The sequence below is a fragment of the Hyperoodon ampullatus genome (genome assembly GCF_949752795.1).
Source record: "Hyperoodon ampullatus genome assembly, chromosome: 6".
NCBI classification, from domain to species: Eukaryota; Metazoa; Chordata; class Mammalia; order Artiodactyla; family Ziphiidae; genus Hyperoodon; species Hyperoodon ampullatus.
Window position 1 is genome coordinate 7,748,488 of NC_136919.1, and position 24,304 is coordinate 7,772,791.

Below are 24,304 nucleotides of genomic sequence, written 5' to 3' on the forward strand. Positions count from 1 at the left end.
CGCCCGCCTCCCGCAATCCAAGCCTGCTGCGCCTGCCGGCAACGCCGCCTGCCGCGCCTTGCCCAGGGTGAGCACGCCGCAGAGCTGGCAACGCCGCGCAGCCTCCGCGAGCCCTACGCCGCCCGACCCAGCCCGTCCTACGCGCGCGACGGCCCCTGGCGGCGCCCCGCGCGGCACGCTGGGAGTTGTAGTCCGCGCTGCGCAGCCCCGCCGGGCAGCAGAGGCCGCCGGGGCCGTGAGGAGGCAGGTGGGCTCTGCCTGGACCCCGACCCCCAATCCCTGGGCGTCCGGACGTGGGGGAGAGCACCCCCACCGCACCGTTGGCGGAGAATCTGGAGTCCGCGCCCGGACCCGAGCAGAGTTCAGCAAAGGCCCGGCGCCACACCTAGAAGAACGCTAAAAAGGCTGTTTCAGGCAGAGGTGAGTTCGGGGGGTGGGAAGAATCCAGCAACTGGCTCTGTGGCGCAATGGACTTCTAGCTGGCCTCGTGTGGTTATTCAAAGGTTGTGGGTTCGAGTCCCATCAGAGTCAAATTTTGACAGCTCCTCCTTCACTTCCATTTGGAAATTTTACGGCCTCCAGGGCCACAAGGTTCAGAAGACCCAAAGGCTCCTGCAGACCTCAGACTGGCACCTGTGCTTCTGGGACAGCAATAAACTTGGTGTAGGGATTGCTGCGTAGGAACCCTTTCCCATCCTTGGTATCTTGAAAGCAACCTGGCACACTTGGTGGTACAAAGGGCACGGATCTGGAGACCCGTACCTATCTTTGGCCTCTGAATGGTCTGGACCCTGAAGGCTGTGACCACGTTTGTCATGCCATCTGCCCAGCTCTGGGCCATCTGCCAACTTCCCACCCCCTGGGTCACTCTGGGCCTCTGAAAACTGGGTTCCTTGATAATCAAACATGTTGGGCATCCACAGTTGCCACTTGTCCTTAAATAGATTCCTTAATCCCTTACTCCAGTCAAAGTCCTTAAAAGGGAGGAAGGACAGTTTTCAGGGTATGTTTATAGGAATTAAAAATGAAATTTTGGGGCTTCCCTGGTGGCGCAGTGGTTAAGAATCCACCTGCCAATGCAGGGGACACGGGTTCGAGCTCTGGCCCGGGAAGATCCCATATGCCGCGGAGCAACTAAGCCCGTGCGCCACAACTACTGAGCCTGCGCTCTAGAGCCTGTGAGCCACAACTACTGAGCCCACGTGCCACAACTACTGAAGGCTGCGCACCTAGAGCCCGTGCTCCGCAACGAGAAGCCACGACAATAACAAGCCCGCGTACCGCAACAAAGAGTATCCCCCGCTCACCGCAACTAGAGAAAGCCCGCGCGCAGCAACGAAGACCCAACACAGCCAAAAAAACAAAAAAACAGCTCCTGCTTGGGCCCTTTCTTTGGGCATCACCTCACACACCCCCACAGCAACCCTAGGAAGTGGGTGCTGTTTCATCCCCCTTTTACTTATGATTAAACAGGTCCAGAGAGGTGAAGGGACTTGCCCTAAGTCCCTCCACTAGAAAGCGGAGGAGGAGTGGGGAATTTGAATCCCAGTCTGCTCGACCTCAGACCAGACAAGGGACAAGCAGCGGAAGCTCAGGCTGGAGGGAACGTCTGCCCTCAGTGCTCGAAGGCCCAAGGCTGCCAGAGTCATGGGCAGCACAGGGCAAAGTCAGGAGAAGCAGACTCTTGACCTGATGGGAGCCTTTATTCAGACAGCAGAGACTCGCCTCCCCCACTGCCAGCCCAAGGCTGCCAGAGTCATGGGCAGCACAGGGCAAAGGCAGGAGAAGCAGACTCTTGACCTGATGGGAGCCTTTATTCAGACAGCAGAGACTCGCCTCCCCCACTGCCTCCCTCTTCTCAGGCCTTGGGAATTGCGTACAGCCCTCCCTCCTGCAAAGACCCCCAGCCTGGCACCCAGAGGACCCTGGCTGGCAGGGAGGGGTTGGGAACAGGGGTTGTGGACCTGAGCCATCCCGGCATGAGCCTAGGCAACTGATTCCTACGCACACGTGGTTCTGAAACCGAGCACCTCAGATTGGAACTTGAACCCACACACCAGGACTTGAACCTGGCCAAAACCCAGATTGGGACTTGAACCCACGCGGCCAGGGCTCGAACCTGGCCAAAACCTACAGTCTTCCAACTGAGATCACATACCTGGTTTCAGGACTTAATGAAGCTCAGGTTCTTGATGTTTCATTGCAGAAAGTATTCAGTGAGACAAAGTGATAGGTAAGAGGTGGATTTATTCAGAGAGAAACACACTCCACAGACAGAGTGTGGGCCATCTCAGAAGGTGAGAAAGGCACCAGGGTATATGCAGGTTGTCAGTTTTTACAGGGGTGGGTAATTTCATAGGCTAATGAGTGGGAGGAGTGTTCCAGCTATTTTTTGGGGGGGAAAGGGGTGGGGATTTCCAGGACTTGGGCCACAGCCCACTTTTTGATTGTTATGGATCCTTGGAACTGTCATGGCGCCTGGGGGTGTGTCATTTAGCTTGATGACGTGTTGCAGTGACCATATACTGAGGCTCAAGGACTAGTGGAAGTTGACTTGTCCGCCATCTTGGACCCACTTGGTTTTAATCAGTTTATGTCTTGTCCTCGGGCTTTGTTGTTCTTTCAGAGGTTGTGCCCTGCCCCCTTCCCTCCTGTTTCAGTTCTCTTTGGGCAGCTCCTGGCTCCCCTAGGAGCTCCACCGCTGCCTGCTCCCTCCCGAGTTGGCCCTCAAAGCCACTGAGCAGTGGTTATGATAAATTATGATTAGTGATGTCCAAGGGTCAGTGTTGAAAGAAAAGGAACAAAGGTGATGGCAAAGGAGCGCTCCACCCCCAGGGGAAGCAGGGGTGGGGGGTTGGGAGCCAGGCCAGGCCCTCCGGCTCAGGGGCTCAGGGCCTAGGCTGGGCCCTGGACATGCATGGGGGGCTCTGTGATGCTCAGCTCCTGCCGTAGGGCCTTCAGGGGCTGCTCCCAGCGCCGCTCGTAGTACAGGTTGAGGACACACGGGGCTCTGCGCGCATTCTGAACTGCCCATGGGATCAACTTTGAGACCAGCACTTGCAGGCTTCTGTGGGGCAGCAGAGAAAAAAGAAGACAAAAGACATAAGGTCCCGAGTGCTGGGCACACCACGTTCCCTGCAGTGGATGTGCATTTTCTCAGTTAATCCTCACACAGACCCAAGAAGGAGGTAGTTACTATCCCCACTTTTCAGATGAGGAAACAGAAGCTCAGTGAGGTAAAGCCCTGTGCCCAAAGCCACACATTTTGAACATGCCAAAGCCCAGCTTTAAATCGAGGGCTACCTCACTCCAGAAACTAATGCCAGATTGCATCCCCCTGCCCTCCCAGTTCCCTGACTCTACTGTTCTCACCCGATACTGAGGCCTGGCCCAAAAGACCCTAGAGTCCTATGAAACGTCCAGGCTTCATTCATAGTCCTGGAGCCCCTGTGCCAGGCCAGTTTCACCTCTCTGCCCCATTCTTCCCATCCTGGATTCCTGAGAACCACTGGGGCTGCTCAGAAAGGCTGTAGGCTCTTCTCTATTTCCTGGAGCCCTGAGCCTTCCCCTGACCCCTCACCACTTGAGAACTTACTGGGCACTGAGTTGGATCGGTCCGAAGAGTGCACTCAGGATGCACATGGGCAGGCCGGTCTGGACAGCCTCAAACCACTTCACCACGATCTCCCCTGGCAGGCAGGGTGGGGAATGGGGTGAGAGGTGAGCAGGGGCCAGGAGGAGAGGCCAGTGATGCTGATGCTCAGGGCAGGACACAGTGAGGTGTCTGTTCCGTTCTGAATCTCTACTAGGGGTCAGCAGTGCCCAGTCCCAGCCTGTGCTGGGCCCTGGGGCACTTGGCTTGGGGTTGGGGAGAGGGTGCAAGAAAGAGCAGAAGGAAATAAGGGCTGGGAAGGAAGCTTGGGGTCAGAATGCAGGACTACAAAAGCCAGGCTGAGGACTCTAAGCCTTAGGGAATTGCTGAGGGTTTCAGAGCGCAGGGAGCTAACAACCGGAACAGGGCAGGGAGCCCTGGTGTTTGGATGCTGCTACGTCAGCGTAGGAGCCGTAAGAGGCAGTGGGGATGGAGGACAGGGGATGCACGGCACAGGTGCACCAAGATGTTCGGGTAAAGCAAAAAATGAGGCACTGGGCCAGCTGATTGGTGGGTGACTGAGACAGGTGTGCCCTGCCCTGGCCCTGTAGACAGACTTGGGAGACAGGCTGGCCAGAGCGCCCTGTCCGCCCCCCATGCCCCACTCCCACTCCGGAGGCACTCAGCAGCTGGCTGGCTGGCACTCACCCAGGATGTTGGTGGGCATCCCCAGCAGGGTGTGGAGCATGTCGTGCACCTCCCGGTACCGCTGGATCACGTATGCCAGCTCCTCATCGTCCACGAATCGGGTGGGCGCTCTGGTGTCTGGGGAGACCCTCTGACAACCATGAACCTCCCCTAGATCCCTTCCTGATGGCTCCCAGGGTCCAATTTGCCAGCCTCTCCTTGACTCTCAACCACGCCCACCAAATTCAAACCCCACCAAAAATCTCTGGGGACTTTGTTTCTGTGCATACCTGCTGACAGGGGAGTCCTCAGGCAGGAAATATGGTGGATTGGCGCCCCCTTTGCCTACCCCAACTCACACATAACGTACACACCCTGTTGGAATCCCTGGAGGTGGGGTGGGGGGATGCAGGAGTTGTTTGTTTAATGATATAGAGTTTCAGTTTTACAAGACGAAAAAGCTCTGGAGATTGGTTTCACAACAATGTGACTATACTTAACACTGTTGAACTGCCCATTTAGAGATGGTTAACACAGTAAATCTTATGTTATTATTATTATTATTATTTTTTTTTTTTTTTTTTTTTTTTTGCGGTACGCGGGCCTCTCACCGTTGTGGCCTCTCCCCTTGTGGAGCACAGGCTCCGGACGCGCAGGCTCAGCGGCCATGGCTCACGGGCCCAGCTGCTCCGTGGCACGTGGGATCTTCCCGGACCGGGGCATGAACCCGTGTCCCCTGCATCGGCAGGCAGACTCTCAACCACTGCGCCACCAGGGAAGCCCCTGTTATTATTATTTTTTAAAACCACAATTAGAAATAAAATGGGGGGAAAAAACCAAGAAGCACCCAAGGCCCCAAATTCGTCAGATGAACTGCTCCCAGCCTAGGGTGCTCTTTCCCTCCACCCTCATCTTCACCTTGACAATTCCTGCCTATCTTATGGTCTCTTGTAGCAACCCATACCTTTCTGTGGCATTCGACATGATTGTATCGTGATGTTTAGTGCATGTGATTGTTAATGTCTCTCGTCTAGACCTGCACTGTCCAGTACAGCAGCCAATCATGGCAGCCACTGAGCCTTGAAATGTGACAAGTTCCAATTGAGATGTGCTGTACATGTAAAACGCACACTGGATTTCAAAGATGGTATGAAAAGAATATTGTGAAATCTCAATAATTTTTTTTTTTTGCGGTACGCAGGCCTCTCACTGCTGTGGCCTCTCCCGTTGCGGAGCACAGGCTCCGGACGCACAGGCTCAGCGGCCATGGCTCACGGTCCCAGCCGCTCCGCGGCATGTGGGATCTTCCCGGACCGGGGCATGAACCCGTGTCCCCTGCATCGGGGCAGGCGGACTCTCAACCACTGCGCCACCAGGGAAGCCCAAATCTCAATAATTTAAAAATATTGATTACATATTGAAATGACATTTTAGTATGCTGGATTAAACAAAATATCTTATTGAAATTAATTCCACCTGTTTCTATTTGCTTTTATTTATCTGCTAGCAGTAGATTACCTATGGGGCTTACACACTATTGCTATGAAGAGTGTTGCAGCAGGCTGGCAGCAGCACAGGACTGGGGCTCACTGTTCTATCTCCAGGGCCTGGATGAATAAACATACCTTAAATGCAGGAGTAAAAGGCCAGCCCCAGGCACTTTTCTGACCTCAGGTAGGGATGGCACCTGTCCTCCTTTACCCACCCTCTCTGAGTCCTTGGCAGCACCCATGCACGGTAGGGACACCCTGGTCTTCCTAGTGCCAAAGCATGGCCTCAGCCTGTCCAGAGGCCAAGGGATTTGATGCCTTTATTGCTTGGGGCTGCTGGCCCTGTGCCATGGTCTGTATCTGTGACTTCATTGGGTCCCAGGTCTAATTTCTTCTACAGAGTTCTACCTGCTGTGTGAAGCTGAAGGTGGTCAGTGACGGCCTACATGTATTGAGTACCTACTATGTGCTGGCACTGTATGAAGTCCTTTACACATATTGTCATTCTGCATCCCTGAGACCACCTGGGTGTAGATACTGTTATGAGCCTCAGATACAGATAAGAAAAATGAGGCTCAGAGATATAAAGTAGCTTGCCCAAGATCACACAGCTGACTAACCAAGTGGCTGAGCCAGGATTCGAAACAAAGCCTGCTGGATTCCAAAGCCAGTTGCCTTAACATCCATTATTAATCAGCCATATAAGTGCCTTGAAAGATAAACATGAGGTTTCCTTACCTCAGATAAGGAGTCTGCGGGCTCAGAGGTCAAATGATTTGCCCAGGGCTTTAAAGCTGGGAAGAAAGGCAGACTTCTAACTCAGGCTACTCCAGAGCCCATGCCTGTAATCTTGATGCCACAAGGACAACCACCCACGCCCCACCCCACCCCCTCCAAGTCAGCCTCAGGGAGGGTGGCCTCACCTTGAACTTTGATCTCAACCTCTGCTGGGACAAAGGTGTTCTTTTACGCTGTGTGGGCTGCTGGTTTCCAGGCTCCAGAAGTGTCACAGTCTCTAGGGCCGTTACCACAACTAAGGCTGTGGCTGAGCAAGGCGCCCAGGGGGGCCTTGGCAGTCCCATACCCTCCACAACAATAGGACAAAAGGCTCTAGGGGAACTTCAGAAGATTCTCCATTCCTGGGTGGCACCTGGAGCAGGTCATCCTGGTGGGTTTCCCACTGATGAAATAAACTTGCATCTTGGTGAAATCTCCGGGTGATGGTATAAAATGGGGCAGAGGCAAGTGTTAGGAGAGTATGGGGAACAGATTATTTTCTCAGGGACAATAATCTCCTAAAGCAGGGGTTCTCAACTGTCCACCACGGGACATCTGCAATGCCTGAAGACATTTATGGTTGTCACAACTTAGGAGGGCGAATGCTACCGGCATCTAGTGTGTAGAGGCCAGGGATGCTGCTAAACATCCTACAATGCACAGGGCAGCCCTACAACAAAGAATTATCCAGCCCCCAAAGTCAACAGTGCCAAGGCTGAGAAACCCAGTTCTAGAGCAACCTTTGCTCACTCCTTCACCTCCTCCAGCCTGGCTGGCTCCTGCAGCTGGACTGGATAGCCACTTGACAGAGGTGCTTTGATGGGAAGTATATGTGTTGGGGCAGGGAGGGGAAGGGACAGGGAAGGTGCCCTGCTGTATCCTTGGGTCCTTCTATAAATCAGATCATGTTACTACCCTGCTCGAAACCTCGATGGCTTCCTATTGCTTCTATTACAAAATACAGACTCTGTCTCTAAGCAGATAGGGTGGGGGATCCCTGGAGAAAAAGAACCAGGCATGGCATTCTTGACATTAGAGAAGCCATTTTGACCTAAGCCATTTTGTGACCTAAGCCTAGACACAATGCTTGCCCTTCAACAGGTCTCAGTAATTAATGATCTTCAAGGAATAAAGGAATGCAGGAACAGAGGAAAAGCAGTCAAGAAACAATAGCTCAGGGACTTCCCTGGTGGTACAGTGGTTAAGAATCCGCCTGCCAATGCAGGGGACACGGGTTCGAGCCCTGGTCTGGGAAGATCCCACATGCCGTGGAGCAACTAAGCCTGTGCTTCACAACTACTGAGCCTGTGCTCTAGAGCCCGTGAGCCACAACTACTGAGCCCGTGTGCCACAACTACTGAAGCCTGTGCGCCTAGAGCCTGTGCTGCACAACAAGAGAAGCCACTGCGATGAGAAGCCCGCGCACCGCAACGAAGAGTAGCCCTTGCCTGCCCGCTGCAACTAGAGGAAGCCCGTGTACAGCAAGGAAGACCCAATGCAGCCAAAAATAAATAAATAAATAATAAAATAAAAATAAAAATGAAAAAAAACCCCAATAGTTCAGCGATAAATCAGTGTCCTAGTTCCTCCTCAAAGAATATACATAACAATCTGATGTGTATCTTTAAGCTTTTCTATAGGAACTAAGGCCCACACCCAGGTGGAGGATGGTAACTACATGCTAAGATCCCGGACTAGTCAGTACCTAAGGAATGATGATGTTGACCTTTTCTGACCCTCCTGACTTCAATCAATTAAGACTTGGACTCCGTTGACCTCTGCCCCAATTCTATGCTGAATTCTCCTCTGCTCAAGCCCCTTTATGAAGACGCATATACCCTTAGCTTAAAACTTCCCCACTTTTGCTGTTAACAGACACTGCTTTGGGAAAGATCCCCAGTGTTCGCCTTACTTGCTGCAAGTAATAAATCCTTCCTTCTCCCCATCTTTGGCTTGATTGTTTCTTTTGGCTCAACACCCACCAAGAGGTGAACGCAGTTTTCGGGTAACACTTCCCGTGGCAGGCAGGGTCTGGCTGGGCCAGGCTGACCTCCCGGCCCATTGCCTGCCTCCCCACAACTCACTCCTCTAAGGTCATACTGGCCACATTGGTCAGTTTGCCTTTGCCTAACCACACAGAGCCTTGCGCTTGCTGGTTCCTCTGCTCGGAATGCGCTTCCCCATCTCTCCTCAGAACTGGCTCCTCCCCATCTTCCAAGTCTCCCCAGCAGGGCCTCCCATAACCACCCTGTTAGAAGTGGCCACCTGCCACCCCCACTCCGCCCCGTCCTCTATCATGTTGACTGCTGTCCTCACAGCACCACCTGCTAGAACAGTACTAAATAAATATTTTGCCTGAATTTTTATATGAAAATTTTCTACTTTTACTGCTTTATAGTCTACCTCCCCAACTAGAATATTAGCTCCATGAGGGCAGGACCTTGTCTGTCTAGTTCGCCACCGTATCCCCAGCACTTGGAACAATGGATGGCACATGACCGACTCTGAACAAATGAATGAGTCCCTTGGTAGATGGGACTCTGCCCCCCAGTCCCTGTCCTCTCTGCCTGGGGTTGGAGAGTGCCACACTTGTCACACCCAGGGAAGACACTGTCTCTAGAACAGGGGGACACAATGCGACAGTTAAGAACATAATCTGGGTTTGAATACTGCCTCCATTAATACTGGCTTGTGAAATCAGCAAGTTGCTTAACTGCTCTGGGCCTCAGTTTCCTCATCTATGAAAAGGAGATAGGGACTGCCCTGGTGGAGCAGTGGTTAAGAATCCGCCTGCCAATGCAGGGGACATGGGTTCGAGCCCTGGTCCAGGAACATCCCACATGCCGCGGAGCAACTAAGCCCATGCGCCACAACTACTGAAGCCCGTGCGCCACAACTACTGAAGCCCGCACGCCTGGAGCCCGTGCTTCGCAACAAGAGAAGCCGCCACAGTGAGAAGCCCATGCACCTCAATGGAGAGCAGCAACTAGAGAAAGCCTGCGCGCAGCAACGAAGACCCAATGCAGCCAAAATATATATATAAATAATTAAATTCATTTAAAAAAAATAAATGAAAGGAGATAATAATAGAACATACTTGGCAGGGTTGTTGGGAGGATTCAGTGAGCTCATGTATGAGCCTGGCACCTGGCATGCAGTAAGAGGTTAATAAGTGCTGGCCAGTGTAATTGCTCGCAGTGATGTTCCCAGCCCATTTGCCTGTCCCATAGAGAATGACAAAGCCTTGGCGCAAGAGACTGCAAGGCACTCCTGCCCATGCTGGTAGCTCAGGCTCCTCCTTCCTCAGGACATTACTCCTGTGCCATTCCTCTCCCCTTCCTGGTGACCACAAAATGCACAGAAGCTGGAAACTCACATTCACATCCAGGAAACGGAGATACTCGCGGCCAAGGGAGCCCTCAGGCAGACTCCGGAGCTTGCCCAGGTCAAGGGTGGACAGTGAGATCCGGGGACGCTCCCTGTGAGGCAGAAGGCAGGACTCAGGTATTGGGAGGGCACCAGCAAAGGCAGGTGAAAGGTCCAACTAGATCAAGGGTGTGAGAGGTGAAGGGGAAGAGAGCAGCAATGGGGCCACAAGTGCTAATGGAGCACTTACTACTGGCCAGGCCAGTGGCAGGAACTGAGGAGACTACCACAAGCTAAGGCTATGGTTCCTGCCTTAGGTAAACAGGTCTCAGATGTGATCAGCGTATTCACAAAGGGCACTGAGGGGTGGGGGTTATAGGCAGCATATGTTATGGGACCTTAGTGAAGGCACAAGAGCCCTGTTGCTGGAACTGGGCTGAGGCCACCTTATTGCACTACCCAGGGGTCATCACAGTGTCTGTGTGAATGGCACCCACGGAGTTGGGCAGTGCCCAGCCTGTGCAACCATCCATGGCCAAGGTATCAAGAAGAGCTCTCTAGAGGAACACAACGTGATTCCCGAGAGATCAGAATCCCCAAAGAATGCCCTCAATGCCCCAGGCAAAGATGGGACCTACTGCAGGATCTGGGCACCCTCTGGATCCTTCCTCATCTGGTCCCTGAGGACCTTCAGGGTACGGCATCCTGTGGTCTCCCCCAGAACGGCAACCATGTCTGAAAGGAAAGAAATGGGGACAAATGGAGAATATGATCTTAGGTAAGTTACCTGACCTGATCTGAGCCTTAATTTCCTACATGATAAAACAGAATATCTACCTCTTAGTTATGAAGATTCAAGTTAAACACTTAATCACCTAGCACACAGTAAAAGCTCAATATATCTATAGTTACTACTATGGTTGTTAGTTTAATTGGATGAGATGGCTCTGGTTAGCACAGTGCTCTAAAGAGTTCATAAATCACTTCCACATCCGTCATCACGACAGAATACCATGTCTCCATGGATGGGTATAGGCTTTGGTATCAGAGAGTGCTGGGTTTGAGGACTGGTGTGATCACTATCTAAGTGACCGTGTGCAAACTGCTTCACATTTCCAACCCTCAATGTCCTAATTTGTGAAGCGCAGGTGATACCTTTCATATAGGGTTAATGCAAAAAATCAATAACACTCATATAAAACAACACAGTGAGTAAGCAAAACAAGGGCTCCGTGAACAGTTAGCATTATCGTTTTTACTAGGAGTAACAGTACTTTCCAGACTAAGAATCCTGGAGGAGATGAGAAAAACACTGTAGCATCTCAGAACGTTCTATTAAAACACCCAGCAAACACTTATTGAGCATTTATTATGTGCCATGCACTATCCAAAATGCTAATGGGATGTTATAATTTGATGGGCCCTCATAAATCATCTAATCCAGAGGCTCTCAGTGTGGCTGGATGACAGAATCTCCCGGGAAGTTTAAAAAGTTTAGACTTTTTAAGTTTAAAAAGGCAGAAGCTCAGATTCCACGCCCCTTCCTCCCTCCCCTCCCCTCCCCTCCCCTCCCCTCCCCACTCCCGGCAGATTCGAATTGAGTAAGTTTAGGATGGGACCCAGGCATCTGCATTTTTATGAACGTCGCGGGTGATTATGAGGTGCAGCCAGGGTTGGGTACCCTGGCCTAGTCTAGTCTCCAGTTACCCAAAGCAAACAGGGGCTTTGACAGTGTCCGGGACCTCCCCGGGCTTTCAAGGCAAGGCAAGGGCGCGCCCAGACCCCAAGCCGCCCCAGGGAAGCGCCGGCGTGGGCTGCCTTACCGTGGCGATACGGGTCATAGAGCGCCATTCCAGCAGAGCCCGCGGCCAGCAGCGCCTTCTGCAGCGGGGAAGTGGGGATGTGTTCGGGGTAGAGCAGGCCGGTGCCATGGCTCGTGGCTCGAAGGGGCACATCTGCGGGGAAAGAAAACAGCCGCGGTGAAAGGAGCGGGGTGGGGTGGGGGGGACAGCGGCGTGGCGGGCCCCCAGCACTCCTTCCTGGCCCCGCCACTTGCCTGCAGCGGGCCTGGGACGGCTTCGGAACGCGCGGAGGGGGCGCAGGACCCCGCGCAGCAGTGTCGCCATGGCAGCGGGCACTGTAGGACTTCCCAGGGAGGATGGGCGGGGCAAGGCCGACTCCTCAAGCTTCTCTGGCGACAACGCGCAGGAGAAGTCACAAGGACTCGATCCCTACTGCGCTGAGTAGGGCCTTTTATGCGGGAAAGATAGCACGGACAGGGAAGGTCTCTAAGTATGAGGAAACCCAGGCAACCTACTTCCACAGATACAAAATTCTCCCCGTTTCACCAAACCCCAAAAAGTGTCTCCAGATAAGCTCCGCTGGCTTTGGGAGTTCAGCTCCGGACCCTACTCCTTTCTCGGAAGCACGTTTTCCCCGAGGACAATAAGACACGAACCTCTTCCGGCTGTGAAACATGGCGGCGCCCATTGGAAGGACCACATTTGGGAGCGGGACCATAAGGCACTTCCGTCCGGGTTCAGCTCTTCCGCGAGCCCGGGACGCGGGCTTCAGGCATGGGGTTAGATGTCCTGGTGCGGCTGCATGGGCTCTTCGCCGCCTACAAGCCCCCGGGGCTAAAGTGGAAGCATCTGCGCGATACCGTGGAGCTGCAGCTTTTGAAAGGTGAGTGCCTCGAGCGAGACCCACGATCCCGCTCCCATTTTCCCGGGAGGCCATCTTCGCTTCTGATCCATGCTGCAAAATAAAGTCATGTGACCTAGTTGTCTGGGCAGAGCGGTTTCCTAATCGACTGTTCTATACACTCCTCGCCTTCCCCTGTGTTCAAATGGGTAAACAGACTCAGTATTGTCCGTTGTCATAAATAGTTAATAAGTAGTAAAGTCAGGATTTAAACCCGTCTGTTTCTTAACTTCTGCTTTCGGAAGTAGAGTACTTTAAAATCTAAAAACTCACTGGACAGAAGTAGTCAGTGAGTTTACAGTATAACAACAATAACAAGTATGATGTGTTGAGGACCTACTCTGTACTAGGCGCTGTGTGGGCTTTCATCTGTCTTCTACATCTCCATACTTAGCTGTCCCTCCACCCCCCACCCCCGGTGTTCAGACAGAATCGACAAGATGTTCTTTACTTGTGTGTGCTCAGGTCTCAATGCTGGGAAGCGACCTGCCTCTGAACATCGTGTTCGCTTCCTGCTGGGCCCCGTGGAAGGCAGTGAAGAGAAGGAGCTGACCCTCACAGCCACCAGTGTGCCCACCCTCGTCGACCATCCGCTGGGTAAAGCACATTCAGGAAGGGGCCTGGATGTCACTTCCCAGGAAATCCCTGCCCAGAGTCAGGGTCCTAGCCAGAGCTCAGACGCCTTCTGTCCCAAACCAGTGTAGGGCCACAGTGGGGATGCAGTATTTGACCAGGGATTAGCAAAATTTCCTGGAAAGGGCCAGATAGTCAATATTTTAGGCTTTGCAGGCTCACCTCTGCCATTGTAGTGCGGAAGCAGCAGCTATAGACAGTATGTAGAGCAATGAGCCGTGCTGTGTTCCAATAAAACTTTACTGGTGGACGCTGATATTTGAATTTCATATAATTTCATATGATTTTTTTGAACCATTGAAAATGTAAAAACCATTTTAATTTGTGGGCCATAAAAAAAAAACAGGCTTGAGGATTTGACTTGTGGACTATAGTTTGTTGACCTCTATTATTCTGGGACTCCAGGTAGGAATTGAGACCCTCAGGTAGAAGTCATAAGGAGGGAGTTTTGGGCTCCTGTGAAAGAGTGATTTTTTTAAAAATTTATTTTATTGAAGTACAGTTGATTCACAGTGTTGTGTTGATTTTTGCTGTACAGCAAAGTGATTCAGTTATACATATATGTACATTCTTTTTCATATTCTTTTCCATTATGGTTTATCACAGGATATTGAATATAGTTCCCTGTGCTATATGGTAGAACCTTGTTGTTTATCCATTCTGTATATAATAGCTTGCATCTGCTAATCCCAAACTCCCAATCCATCCCTCCCCCACTCCCCCTCCCCCTCGGCAACCACAAGTCTGTACTCCATGTCTGTGAAGAGTGACTTAACTATAGTCAACAAAGCTGCCCAACAGTGAAACTAGTTCTGACACTGAGCCCCTGTCATTAGACATGATTAAAGCATGTGTTGGGGAGGCTCTATAGGAGGGCTAAGGAGCTTGACCAGGAACCTTTAAAACCCCTTGGAGAGAAGTAATCAGTGAGTTTACAGTATAACAACAATAACAAGTCTGATGTGTTGAGGACCTACTCTGTACGGGGTACTGTGTTAAGCTTTTCCCAAATACTACCCCACTGAATCCTGTGAGGTGGGTCCTAGTCCCATTTCACAAATGAGGAAACTGATGCTCAGTGTTGACTAATGTTAAGTCATGTAGTCTGGATTCAGTAGACTCTTAACCACCCCATACTGGTCTCCTAGGTTCCTTTTGATCTACAGAAGTGTAAAAGCATCTAGCTCATTCCTGCATTCATTCTTTTTTTTTTTTCTAGCTTTCTTGAGGTATAGCTGATACACAAAAAAACTATACATACTTAATTTATTATTAATTTGATGGGTCATTCATTCTTTCGGGAAATGGGTTATTTCCCAAGCAGTCAGTGAATTCTGGGCTCTGGGGGCAGAACTGTTAACACACAGACACAGACCCTGCCTTAAGGAGCTCACAGCCTCCATTTTCTCCCTGGGAGAGTGGCCAGGACTCTCCTTCTACAGGAACTGGATAGGGAACCCCCCCAGTCTTTTTTTTTTTTTTCCCGGTACGCAGGCCTCTCACTGCTGTGGCCTCTCCCGCCGCGGAGCACAGGCTCCGGATTCGCAGGCTCAGCGGCCATGGCTCACGGGCCCAGCCGCTCCGCAGCATGTGGGATCTTCCCGGACCAGGGCACGAACCCGTGTCCCCTGCATCGGCAGGCGGACTCTCAACCACTGCGCCACCAGGGAAGCCCTCCCCCCCAGTCTTGAGTCCAGTGTTCTGCCCAGTCCACTCAGAGTGTCTCATGGGGGGAATGGTGATGGACGGACTTAACAGGCCTCCTGGGTTGCCCTTTCTCTGGGCCCAAGAAACTGAAGAAGTGGTTTTGGGCCCCAAATTCCACAGTGAGGAAGCCTGAAAGTCCAGTCTGATGCTGGCTTGGGCTCCATGAGGCTACATTCTAGGAATGAGGTCACCATGTAGCCCAAAGCCATCTTGGAGGCTGGATTATTTGAGGAAAAGGACCTCGTTTGTTTTTTTCCAGTACGTGGACCAGCATTCACCAGCCTGAAGATTGGCATGGGGCACCGACTGGATGCCCAGGCGTCTGGGGTGCTTGGTAGGTGGTGTGGTGAGCCTGGGGTGCAATGATAGAGACTTGGGAGAGGATCGGGGAGCTCCCAGGAGCCCAGCCCATTTCTAACCTGACAGCCATTTCCCACTACTGCCTTGCTCCCCTGATTCCTGCCAAGTCTGATGCTCTGGAGAGGTGCCTGGTGGGAAGGGGCAAGTCGTGATCACCCACGTTTATCAAGTGATTCCTGCCTGTGACGCGTGGTTTGAAACTCTTTGTGCACGTGCGTTCACCATAATAACCTTATTTGGTAGATACCATATGATTTTAGGAAGAAAGTCAGGCTCTAGGAGCATAGGTAACTCATCCTGGGTCACGTGCCTAGTGAATGTCCCTGGACCAGAGAGGGAAAACTGTCATCGCTTGCATGGGGCAGCCAAGTGTGTGACCCTGGCCCCACTGGCTGGGCTCTGGATGTCGCTGGAGCTGGACGCACAAAGCCCTGAGTCATGAGCCATCTGTGTCCCCAGGGTCAGGCGATGGCCACGTCCTTCATACACAACAGTCACAGCAACTTGTCTTGCTTCCTGGGACACAGGCAGGCGGACGTGATCTCATGCCCCACTCCCTCCAGGAGTGATAGATGGTCATTCTTTCCTTCAGCCAGAGGGAGACACAGACCGGAGGAAAGGCAGGGAGTGGCCACAATGCCCCCATTTATTTGCCGGCTTCTTCCTTCCTGTGCATTGCCTCGATCATCACAACACCCACAGGGCTCAGACAGTATTTTTATGCCCACTGATGGGGAGCCTGAGACCCAAGGAGGTTAAAGGACGTGCTTAGAGCCGCCCCAGATGTGAATGTAGGTCTGTGTGACTGGGCCAGTGGTCTCTTACTTCTGAGTGCATCAGGACCCCAGGGAGCTTGCTAAGGACCCCTAGGCCCCTGCCCCTACACGAGTCAGCGTCAGTATGTAAAGTGGTGGGTCCCGGAAATCTGCATTTTCATCTATGCACAGAGGAGCTCACTTGTTCCCTGTAGAAGAAGCTCTTCTTCTTTTTTTTTTTTTTTTTTTGTGGTACGCGGGCCTCTCACTGTTGTGGCCCCTCCCGTTGCGGAGCACAGGCTCAATGGCCATGGCTCACGGGCCCAGCCGCTCCGCGGCACGAGGGATCCTCCCAGACCGGGGCACGAACCCGTGTCCCCTGCATCAGCAGGCGGACTCTCAACCACTGCGCCACCAGGGAAGCCCAGAAGAAGCTCTTCTTGCCCCCTTGCTGGCTTCCACAGCCTTGGAAGTGGGAGTATTCTGCTGGAGGGGGTGAGGGTTGGAGGACCCAGGGGAACAGGACGGGGGAGCCAGGTGTGAGATCAGGCTGGGTGCCTTGCAGTGCTCGGCGTGGGACGTGGACGAAGGCTCCTCACCGACTTGTACAACGCTCACCTCACCAAGGTATGGGGGCTGGGGACGGCCTGCTTACCCCTTGGACCTTTCCCTGGGGGTCACTGGTACGATTCCGAAGCAGAGATGATTCCATGGAGAATACCCAGGCCATCAGCAAGCATTTTTTTGGGGGGTCATATACCAAGGGAGGCTGTAACATCTTAATGACAGCTGGCATTATCGCATGCTGGCTACTCTGTGCTGAGCACTGGACGCAGACTCCCTTGTGGATGCCTTACAGCGTCCCCGTAAAATGGGATCTATTGTTAACCCATTTTACAGATGAGAGAATGAGGCTCAGGACACGATGCTTGCTCGGGGTCACACAGCCTTTAAGGGACAGAGTTGGGATTTGAACCTGGTTCTGTCTGACACTGGGTGTCAGGAAGCTTGCATCCATGCTGGGCTGCAGGGTCTGGCATCACGATCATGTGCAGAGACGCCACATTAGAAGTCCCGTGTTTTTAGTGGTTAAGAGCACAGATTCTGAAGCCAAGTTTTCGCTTCCAAACTCAGATTGTACCACTCTGCCAGTTCTGTCTCCTTGGGTGGATTACTTAACATCTGTGTGCCTCCGTTTCCTCATCTTTGAAATGGGAGTGATCGTAGTACCTCCTCTGTACGGTTGCTTTGAATATTTAATCAGTGACCATATGTAATATGCTCAGCACAGCCACTGGCACGTGGCAGATGCTCAATCGATGTCACTGTTGTCATCCTCTCTATCATCATCATTACTGTTATTTGACGCAGAGGCAGGTAGCTGCACAGATCATATCTGGAGGGGAGAGAGGAGCTGACAGAGCATCCTGGGAGGGGCCTGGCATGAGTTGTCAGGTTGGGCAGAAGTGGAGAGGTGTGGAGGCCCGGGGTTGTTGCAGGGTGGCTCGGGGCACCCTTCGCAGGCTGCTGATGCTTGCTGTCATAGGAGAGGAAGTCGGGTGTCCTTCCCCAGGGGCAGCTGAGCAGGGGCTGAGCACCTGAACTCCCTGAGGGGAGACCTGAGGGCCCCCCAGCCTCAGTCTAGCACCTCTAGTCGAGCTCCTGGGCCACACCTCCCTCCTTGCCATGGCGGCTTAGAGCCGAGAGGCTGATCATACCTCCCTCTCCCTGTCCTCGCAGGATTACACAGTACACGGCCTCCTGGGCAAAGCCACAGACGACTTCTGTGAGGACGGGCGGCTGGTGGAGAAGACGACGTATGGTGAGAGCCCATGGGAGTCCAGGGCGGGCGGGAGGGGCGGTCGCGGCTGCCTCTTCATTTGCTTCCTTTGATTCCTCACCCTGACGTGGGCCGTGAGGGCCCCCGCTCAGTTATTCTCAGACACACCAAGCCGGGGCTGGCTGTTGGCATGGACGTGTGATTCTGACTTCCAGGAATGCCCTGTGCTTCCCTGTGCTCTGCTTAAATGTTACCTCCTTAAATGGTTTCAGTGTCCGGTCAGAAAAGTAAACAACTAATGACTAGTGATTATTTAATATCTGTCTCCCCACCAGAATGTCAACCATGAGAGCAGGAACTGTGTAGTTCCACTCCTGTGGTCACACACAACACAGCGCCTGGGACATGGGAGGTGCTGTATTGATGGATGGATGGGTGGATGGATGGGTAGATGGGCGGATGCATGGGTGGGTGGATGGATGGCTTAGTCTTCATTTCTCACTCTCCCCATGTTCTTAGACGTCCTATATGATCTGTTGCATTTGCTTATTTGACGTTTTTTGAGCACCAACCACGTGGCAGGCACTGGGGGCAGGGGCCGGAGGCATATGATGAATCAGATGGGGTCCCCAGGCTTCCCTGGTGGCGCAGTGGTTGAGAGTCCGCCTGCCGATGCAGGGGATACGGGTTCGTGCCCCGGTCTGGGAGGATCCCACATAACGCGGAGCGGATAGGCCCGTGAGCCATGGCCGCTGAGCCTGCGCGTCCGGAGCCTGTGCTCCGCAACGGGAGAGGCCACATCAGTGAGAGGCCCGCATACCGCAAAAAAAAAAAAAAAAAAAAAAAAACCAGATGGGGTCCCCAATCTTAGCAGGGAGAGCAGACACACACCTCTGCATCTCCTGGAGAAGATTAAAAACATGTGGCGAAGCAGTGCTGTCTATATATTTGTACTCGTATGTGTGTGTCAACATCCAAAAAATGTCTAAAGACAGCTACCAAGTTGACACTTCTGAGAGGGAGGAAGCCAGAATTTGGAGGAGGGGAGATGTTGGTTGGTGTTGATCTAAATTTTTTGAAGAAGATTCTTGTATCAATTATATAATTAAAAATAGGGGGGCTTCCCTGGTGGCGCAGTGGTTGAGAATCTGCCTGCCAATGCAGGGGACACGGGTTCAAGCCCTGGTCTGGGAAGATCCCACATGCCGCGGAGCAACTAAGCCCGTGCACCACAACTACTGAGCCTGTGCTCTAGAGCTCACGAGCCACAACTACTGCAGCCCGCGCACCTAGATCCTGCGCTCTGCAACAAAGAGAAGCCACCGCAATGAGAAGTCCACGCGCCACAACAAAGAGTAGCCCCTGCTCGCCACACCTAGAGGAAGCCCGCGCACAGCAACAAAGACCCAATGCAGCCAAAAATAAATAAATTTAAATAAATAAATACTGTAGGGACTTCCCTGGCGGTCCAGTGGTTAGGACTGTGCGCTTTCACTGACGGGGCCCGGGTTCAGTCCCTGGTTGGCGGGGCCTGGGTCCAAAAAAAAAAAAAAAAAAAAAAATAATGACAAAAACACTAAAGAAAACTAAGTGCTGGGAAAGAGACCCAGGTGCAGAGTGGCAGGAGCCAGAAGGAAGAAGCCACGTGCTCTAAGAGGGGCTTCCTGGAGCAGGCGGCATTTGAGCCAGGCTGTAAATGAGTGGGGAGGAGGCTGCAGCAGGTACCTCCAGATAAGACAACAGCATGAATGAGACCAGACAGAAGGGATGAGAGGCCCAGGCCCTTCCCAGCTGGCCAGGCCCTTCCCAGCTGGCCAGGCCTTAGTCACCACACCTGCTCCCAGAGCTCTGGCCTGTGGAGTCAGAAGTTGGTGGCTGCCCCAGCTGGCCTGCAGGCTCGGCCTCCCTGCAGTCCGTGGGCATCCCCAGGCTTTGCTGCTGCCTGCTCCACAGCTACTTGGTTGGACCAGCAGGCAGAGCCACTCCCACTTCTTGCCACCCATTTCTGCATTTGGACAGATGGCACCCTCCCTCCTGGTGTCCCTGGCCTGAAAAACCCCAGACTGGGGCTCAGGCGACCTGGCTTACAGTATGGGGCAAGGGGCTTCCCTGGTGGTGCAGTGGTTGAGAATCCTCCTGCCAGTGCAGGGGATACGGGTTCGATCCTTGGTCCGGGAAGATCCCACATGCCTCAGAGCAACTAAGCCCGTGCGCCACAACTACTGAGCCTGTGCTCTAGAGCCCACGAGCCACAACTACTGAAGCCCGCGCACCTAGAGCCCATGCTCTGCAGCAAGAGAAGCCACCGCAATGAGAAGCCTGCACACTGCAACAGAGTAGCCCCCGCTCACTGCAACTAGAGAAAGCCAGCGTGCAGCAACGAAGACCCAACACAGCCAAAAATAAATAAATAAATAAATTTATAAAAAAAGAAAAAAGAATATGGGGCAAATCACATTACATCTTTGGAGCCTCATTTCCAGAAGAAAGTGTTCTTAACTTGGGGTGTGTGAGCCCCTTGAAAATGTCCTCAAAATGTTGAGTTCATGTGTATCTTTCTGAGAAGCGGGTCCAGAGCCTTCATAAGATTCTCAAAGGACTCTCAACCCCCTAAATGGGAACCCTGGGACCAGAGGATGCTCTGGGACACCATCTAGGTTCCAAGGACAGGGCTGGTTTGTGGGAAGGGAATTTGCCAGTTTGCCTCCTCAGTGGGCACCTATGTGCTGACCATCCCCTGGCTTTTCTAGACCACGTGACCAGAGAGAAGCTGGAGCGAATCCTGGCCCTGATTCAAGGTTCCCATCAGAAGGCTCTGGTGATGTAAGTGAGGCCCGACCCACACCTCCCTGAAAGGGGACCCTCAAGGAAGTGCTGGAAGGGCAAGAAGTTGCTCACAAGGCTCCCTGTAGGCTCCGCCCACTCTGGGGCAAATTCCAAAACCAGACACAAGCACCCATTCCTTCCACAGCCTGCAGAAGTGTTTCTTTGTGCTGGGTCTTGGGCCAGCCCCTGGGGAGACCAAGGGGAACAAGAGATCCCAGCTGGCCTCCTAGGGAGTATATGAGCTAAGGGAGAGGAGAGCTAGGGGTCCACACCCTCACGGCACAGAACCAGTGGGCGGAAGTGGTCAACACGGGGATGACCGTTGAAGCCAGGGAGAGTGTGAGGGGGGGTCAGAGCCTGCAGTTAGGGACTGGAGGGGACAGCAGAAGGCTGCTGCGAAGGTGGCTAGAGGGGCAGGGAAGGTGGAAAGCGAATGAAGAGCTTCAGGCAAGGCATGAATAGGGCAGGGCCAGGGGTAGGCAGTCAGCTGCCCACTCTGGTCCCTCCTGATCCCCAGGTACTCCAACGTTGACCTACAGACCCAGGAGGCCTATGAGATGGCCATGAGCGGCGTGATCCGGCCCATGAACAAGTCCCCGATGCTGATAACTGGCATCCGATGCCTCCAGTTTGCGCCTCCAGAATTCCTCTTAGGTAAGTTGCTCCAGGAAGTTGGGAGCAGCGCCACGGGGCTCCTGGGTTTGGGGAGTCACTGTGGAAGGCCCTTGCAGAGGCCAGCACGTGTGAGCCCTAAGCTCTGCTGGCCAAGGCACCGGGGGCGACTTCCTTCCTAGCCTAAGGCTGGACTTGGCTGATCACACAGCACACAGAACAAATGATGTCCTATCTCCTGCCAAGTCCCCCTTTGAAGCCAGACCTTAACAAGCAGAGATTATATTTAGTGGCTCGTTTCCAGAGCCACCCAGTGTTTCAAGTCATTTTGCGGCATCAGACACCACTCTCCCCTCCCGGATCCCACCCAACTCAGCAACCCGACCACCACCACCACTTCTTTCTTTGTTTATCGTATTAACAGGGCTCCTTGCTCCTTTTCCTTTTTTTTTTTTTTTAACAGCTTTATTGCAGTATAATTGCTTTACAATGGTGTGTTAGTTTCTGCTTTATAACAAAGTGAATCAGCTGTACATATACATATGTCCCCATATCTCCTCCCTCTTATGTCTCCCTCCCACCCTCCCTATCCCACCCCTCTAGGTGGTCACAAAGCACCGAGCTGATCTCCCTGTGCTATCTTGCTCCTTTTCTTGAGTGCTGACCAAGACTCCTGATGCTATGTGCCTTATCTTGAGTGCTGACCAAGACTCTCCTGATGCTATGTGCCTTATAGAAATTATCTCTTAGATTCCTCACAACCACTCGTATTACAGATGAGCAAACCAAGCCTTAGAGCAGCACTTTGCGAACTTTAACCTGCCCACTATCACCTGGGGTTCTTTTTTTTTTCCCCCTGGCCATGCCACATGGCTTGCGGGATCCTTGTTCCCTGACCAGGGATTGAACCCAGGCCCCGGCAGTAAAAGCGCTTAGTCCTAACCGGTGGACCGACAGAGATTTCCCAACCTGGGATTCTTCTTAAAAGGCAAATTCTAGGAATTCCCTGGTGGTCCAGTGGTTAGGACTTGGCACTTTCACTGCAGGGGGGCATGGGTTCAATCCCTGTTTGGGGAATTAGGATCCTACAAGCTGCGAAACCAAAAAAAAAAAAAAAAGGCAAATTGTGACTCAGCAGGTCTGGGTGGGGCCTGAGATTCTGCATGTCTAACAAACTTTCAGGACCGACCCTGGGCTACACTTTGAAGAACAAAGCCCTAGAGAAGTAAAGTGTCTTGCTAAGGTTGTTACACAGCCAGGAGGTCTCAAGGGGTGTGGATCTAGATCAGCGGACACCAGAGGCCGTGCTTCTGACCACTGCCTCTGTTGTTTGTCCCTGGCAGAGGTGCAGTGCATGCATGAGACGCAGAAGCAGCTGCGAAGGCTGGTGCACGAAATTGGCCTGGAACTGAAGAGCACTGCTGTCTGCACCCAGGTGCGGCGTACACGCGATGGTTTCTTCACCCTGGACGATGCCCTCCTAAGGACCCAATGGGACCTACCCAGCATCCAGGATGCCATCCAGTCCGCAGCACCCCGAGTGGCAGCAGAGCTGGAGAAGAACTGGAGGCTGGGGCTGGGCACCCAGCAGCCCTCCAGTCCAGGCTGGCCCTGGGACTCCGAGGGGCCAAGCTCTGCCTTGGGGCTGGAGAGCCATACGGGACATTGAAAGGCCAGGCAGCTGGTGGAGCAGTGGGTGTATAAAGATAAGAATTGTTCATGAGCCAGAACTGATGACTGTGCAGAACATGGCGGGGGCGGGGGGCGGGAGCTTTTTAACACGCGACAGAAAACTCTGAAGCTGTAAGAGAAAAGATCAACAGGGACTTCCCTGGTGGTCCAGTGGTTAGGACTTGGTGCTTTTGCTGCCAGGGCCCCGGGTTCAATCCCTGGTCAGGGAACTAAGATCCTGCAAGCTGCATGGCACAGCCAAAAAAAAAAAAAAGATCAACAGACTTGGCCTAGTTAAAAAGAAAAAGACTTCTGTACAGAGGAAAAGATGCTAAACGAATGACAGACTGATAAAAATATTTGTTATATATTTAAAAACTAATATCTATAATATATAAAGAGCTCTTATAAAACAATAAAAAAGATGACAAGAAAATGGGTCAAATGACATGAATTGTGTGTTTATACAGCAAAAGAAATCCAAATGGCCAGTAAACCTGAAATGATGCTCAACCTCGCTAATAATGAAAGACATTCAGATGAAAATGAGATGACTTTTCCTTGCCTTTCAAATAAATTAAGAAAAGATAACACCCAGTATTGGGGAGGATGTGAGAAGATGGGCAATCTGTGCTGTTGGTAGGAATATACAACTGTGTAACCTTTTAGGAGTAATTTGGTAGCATGTATCAACATTTAAAATATTCCTGCCCTGGGGAATTCCCTCGTGGTCCAGTGGTTAGAATTCAGCACTTTCACTGCCGTGGCCCAGGTTCAATCCCTGGTCAGGGAACTAAGATCCCGCAAGCCTCATAGCATGGCCAAAATACAATAGAGTAAAATAAAAGAAAATACTCCTGCCCTAACCAACAAGGACCTACTGTATAGCACAGGGAACTATACTCAATATTTTTAATAACCTATAAGGGAAAAGAAAACAAAAAAGAATATATATAACTGAATCACTTTGCTGTACACCTGAAACTAACACCACGTTGTAAATCAACTATAATAAACCAACAAACAAATACTCCTGCCCTATGACTTAGCGGGTACAGTTTCAGGAATTTGTCTTCTGGAGTAGGTTGCAGAATGTTTTAGGTACATAGGTGTTCATGGCTGCACTGTAATAGTAGCCAACGGGAAATGTAGGGACTTCCCTGGTGGTCCAGTGGCTAAGACTCCATGCTCCCAGTGCAGGGGGCCCAGATTTGATCCCTGGTCAGGGAACTAGATACCACATGCCACAACTAAGAGTTTGCGTGCCACAGCTAAAGAGATCCGGCACGTGGCAATGAAGATCCCGAGTGCTGCAACTAAGATCCGGCATAGCCAAACAAATATA

The 24,304-nt window shown here is 52.2% G+C and overlaps 2 protein-coding genes across 2 annotated transcripts; one reads left to right on the forward strand and one right to left on the reverse strand.

The window, feature by feature from the left end:
• Window positions 1-2,665: 2,665 nt before the first annotated feature.
• On the reverse strand, window positions 2,666-12,038 carry COQ4 (coenzyme Q4; the record flags this gene model as incomplete). The annotated part of the gene is made up of 7 exons (XM_079706226.1): window positions 2,666-3,067; window positions 3,596-3,689; window positions 4,301-4,430; window positions 9,923-10,025; window positions 10,551-10,647; window positions 11,736-11,867; window positions 11,969-12,038. The coding sequence occupies 7 exons, from the start codon at window positions 12,036-12,038 to the stop codon at window positions 2,896-2,898; spliced, it is 798 nt and encodes a 265-aa protein (XP_079562352.1). The 3' UTR covers window positions 2,666-2,895.
• A 425-nt stretch (window positions 12,039-12,463) lies between these two features.
• TRUB2 (TruB pseudouridine synthase family member 2) lies at window positions 12,464-23,039 on the forward strand. The gene is made up of 8 exons (XM_079706412.1): window positions 12,464-12,597; window positions 13,081-13,212; window positions 15,215-15,289; window positions 16,636-16,697; window positions 17,811-17,892; window positions 20,601-20,673; window positions 21,194-21,330; window positions 22,632-23,039. Exons 1-8 carry the CDS (start codon window positions 12,489-12,491, stop codon window positions 22,955-22,957), a joined length of 996 nt encoding a protein of 331 aa, XP_079562538.1. The 5' UTR covers window positions 12,464-12,488; the 3' UTR covers window positions 22,958-23,039.
• The last annotated feature ends 1,265 nt before the right edge of the window (window positions 23,040-24,304 follow it).

Excerpts from the sequence above, each read along its gene's own strand:
- TRUB2 (XM_079706412.1), top strand. The coding sequence starts at position 12,489 with ATGGGGTTAGATGTCCTGGTGCGGCTGCATGGGCTCTTCGCCGCCTAC. Across the intron at positions 12,598-13,080 it reads GGAGCTGCAGCTTTTGAAAG|GTCTCAATGCTGGGAAGCGA; the intron begins GTGAGTGCCTCG and ends GTGTGTGCTCAG. Across the intron at positions 17,893-20,600 it reads GGTGGAGAAGACGACGTATG|ACCACGTGACCAGAGAGAAG; the intron begins GTGAGAGCCCAT and ends TGGCTTTTCTAG.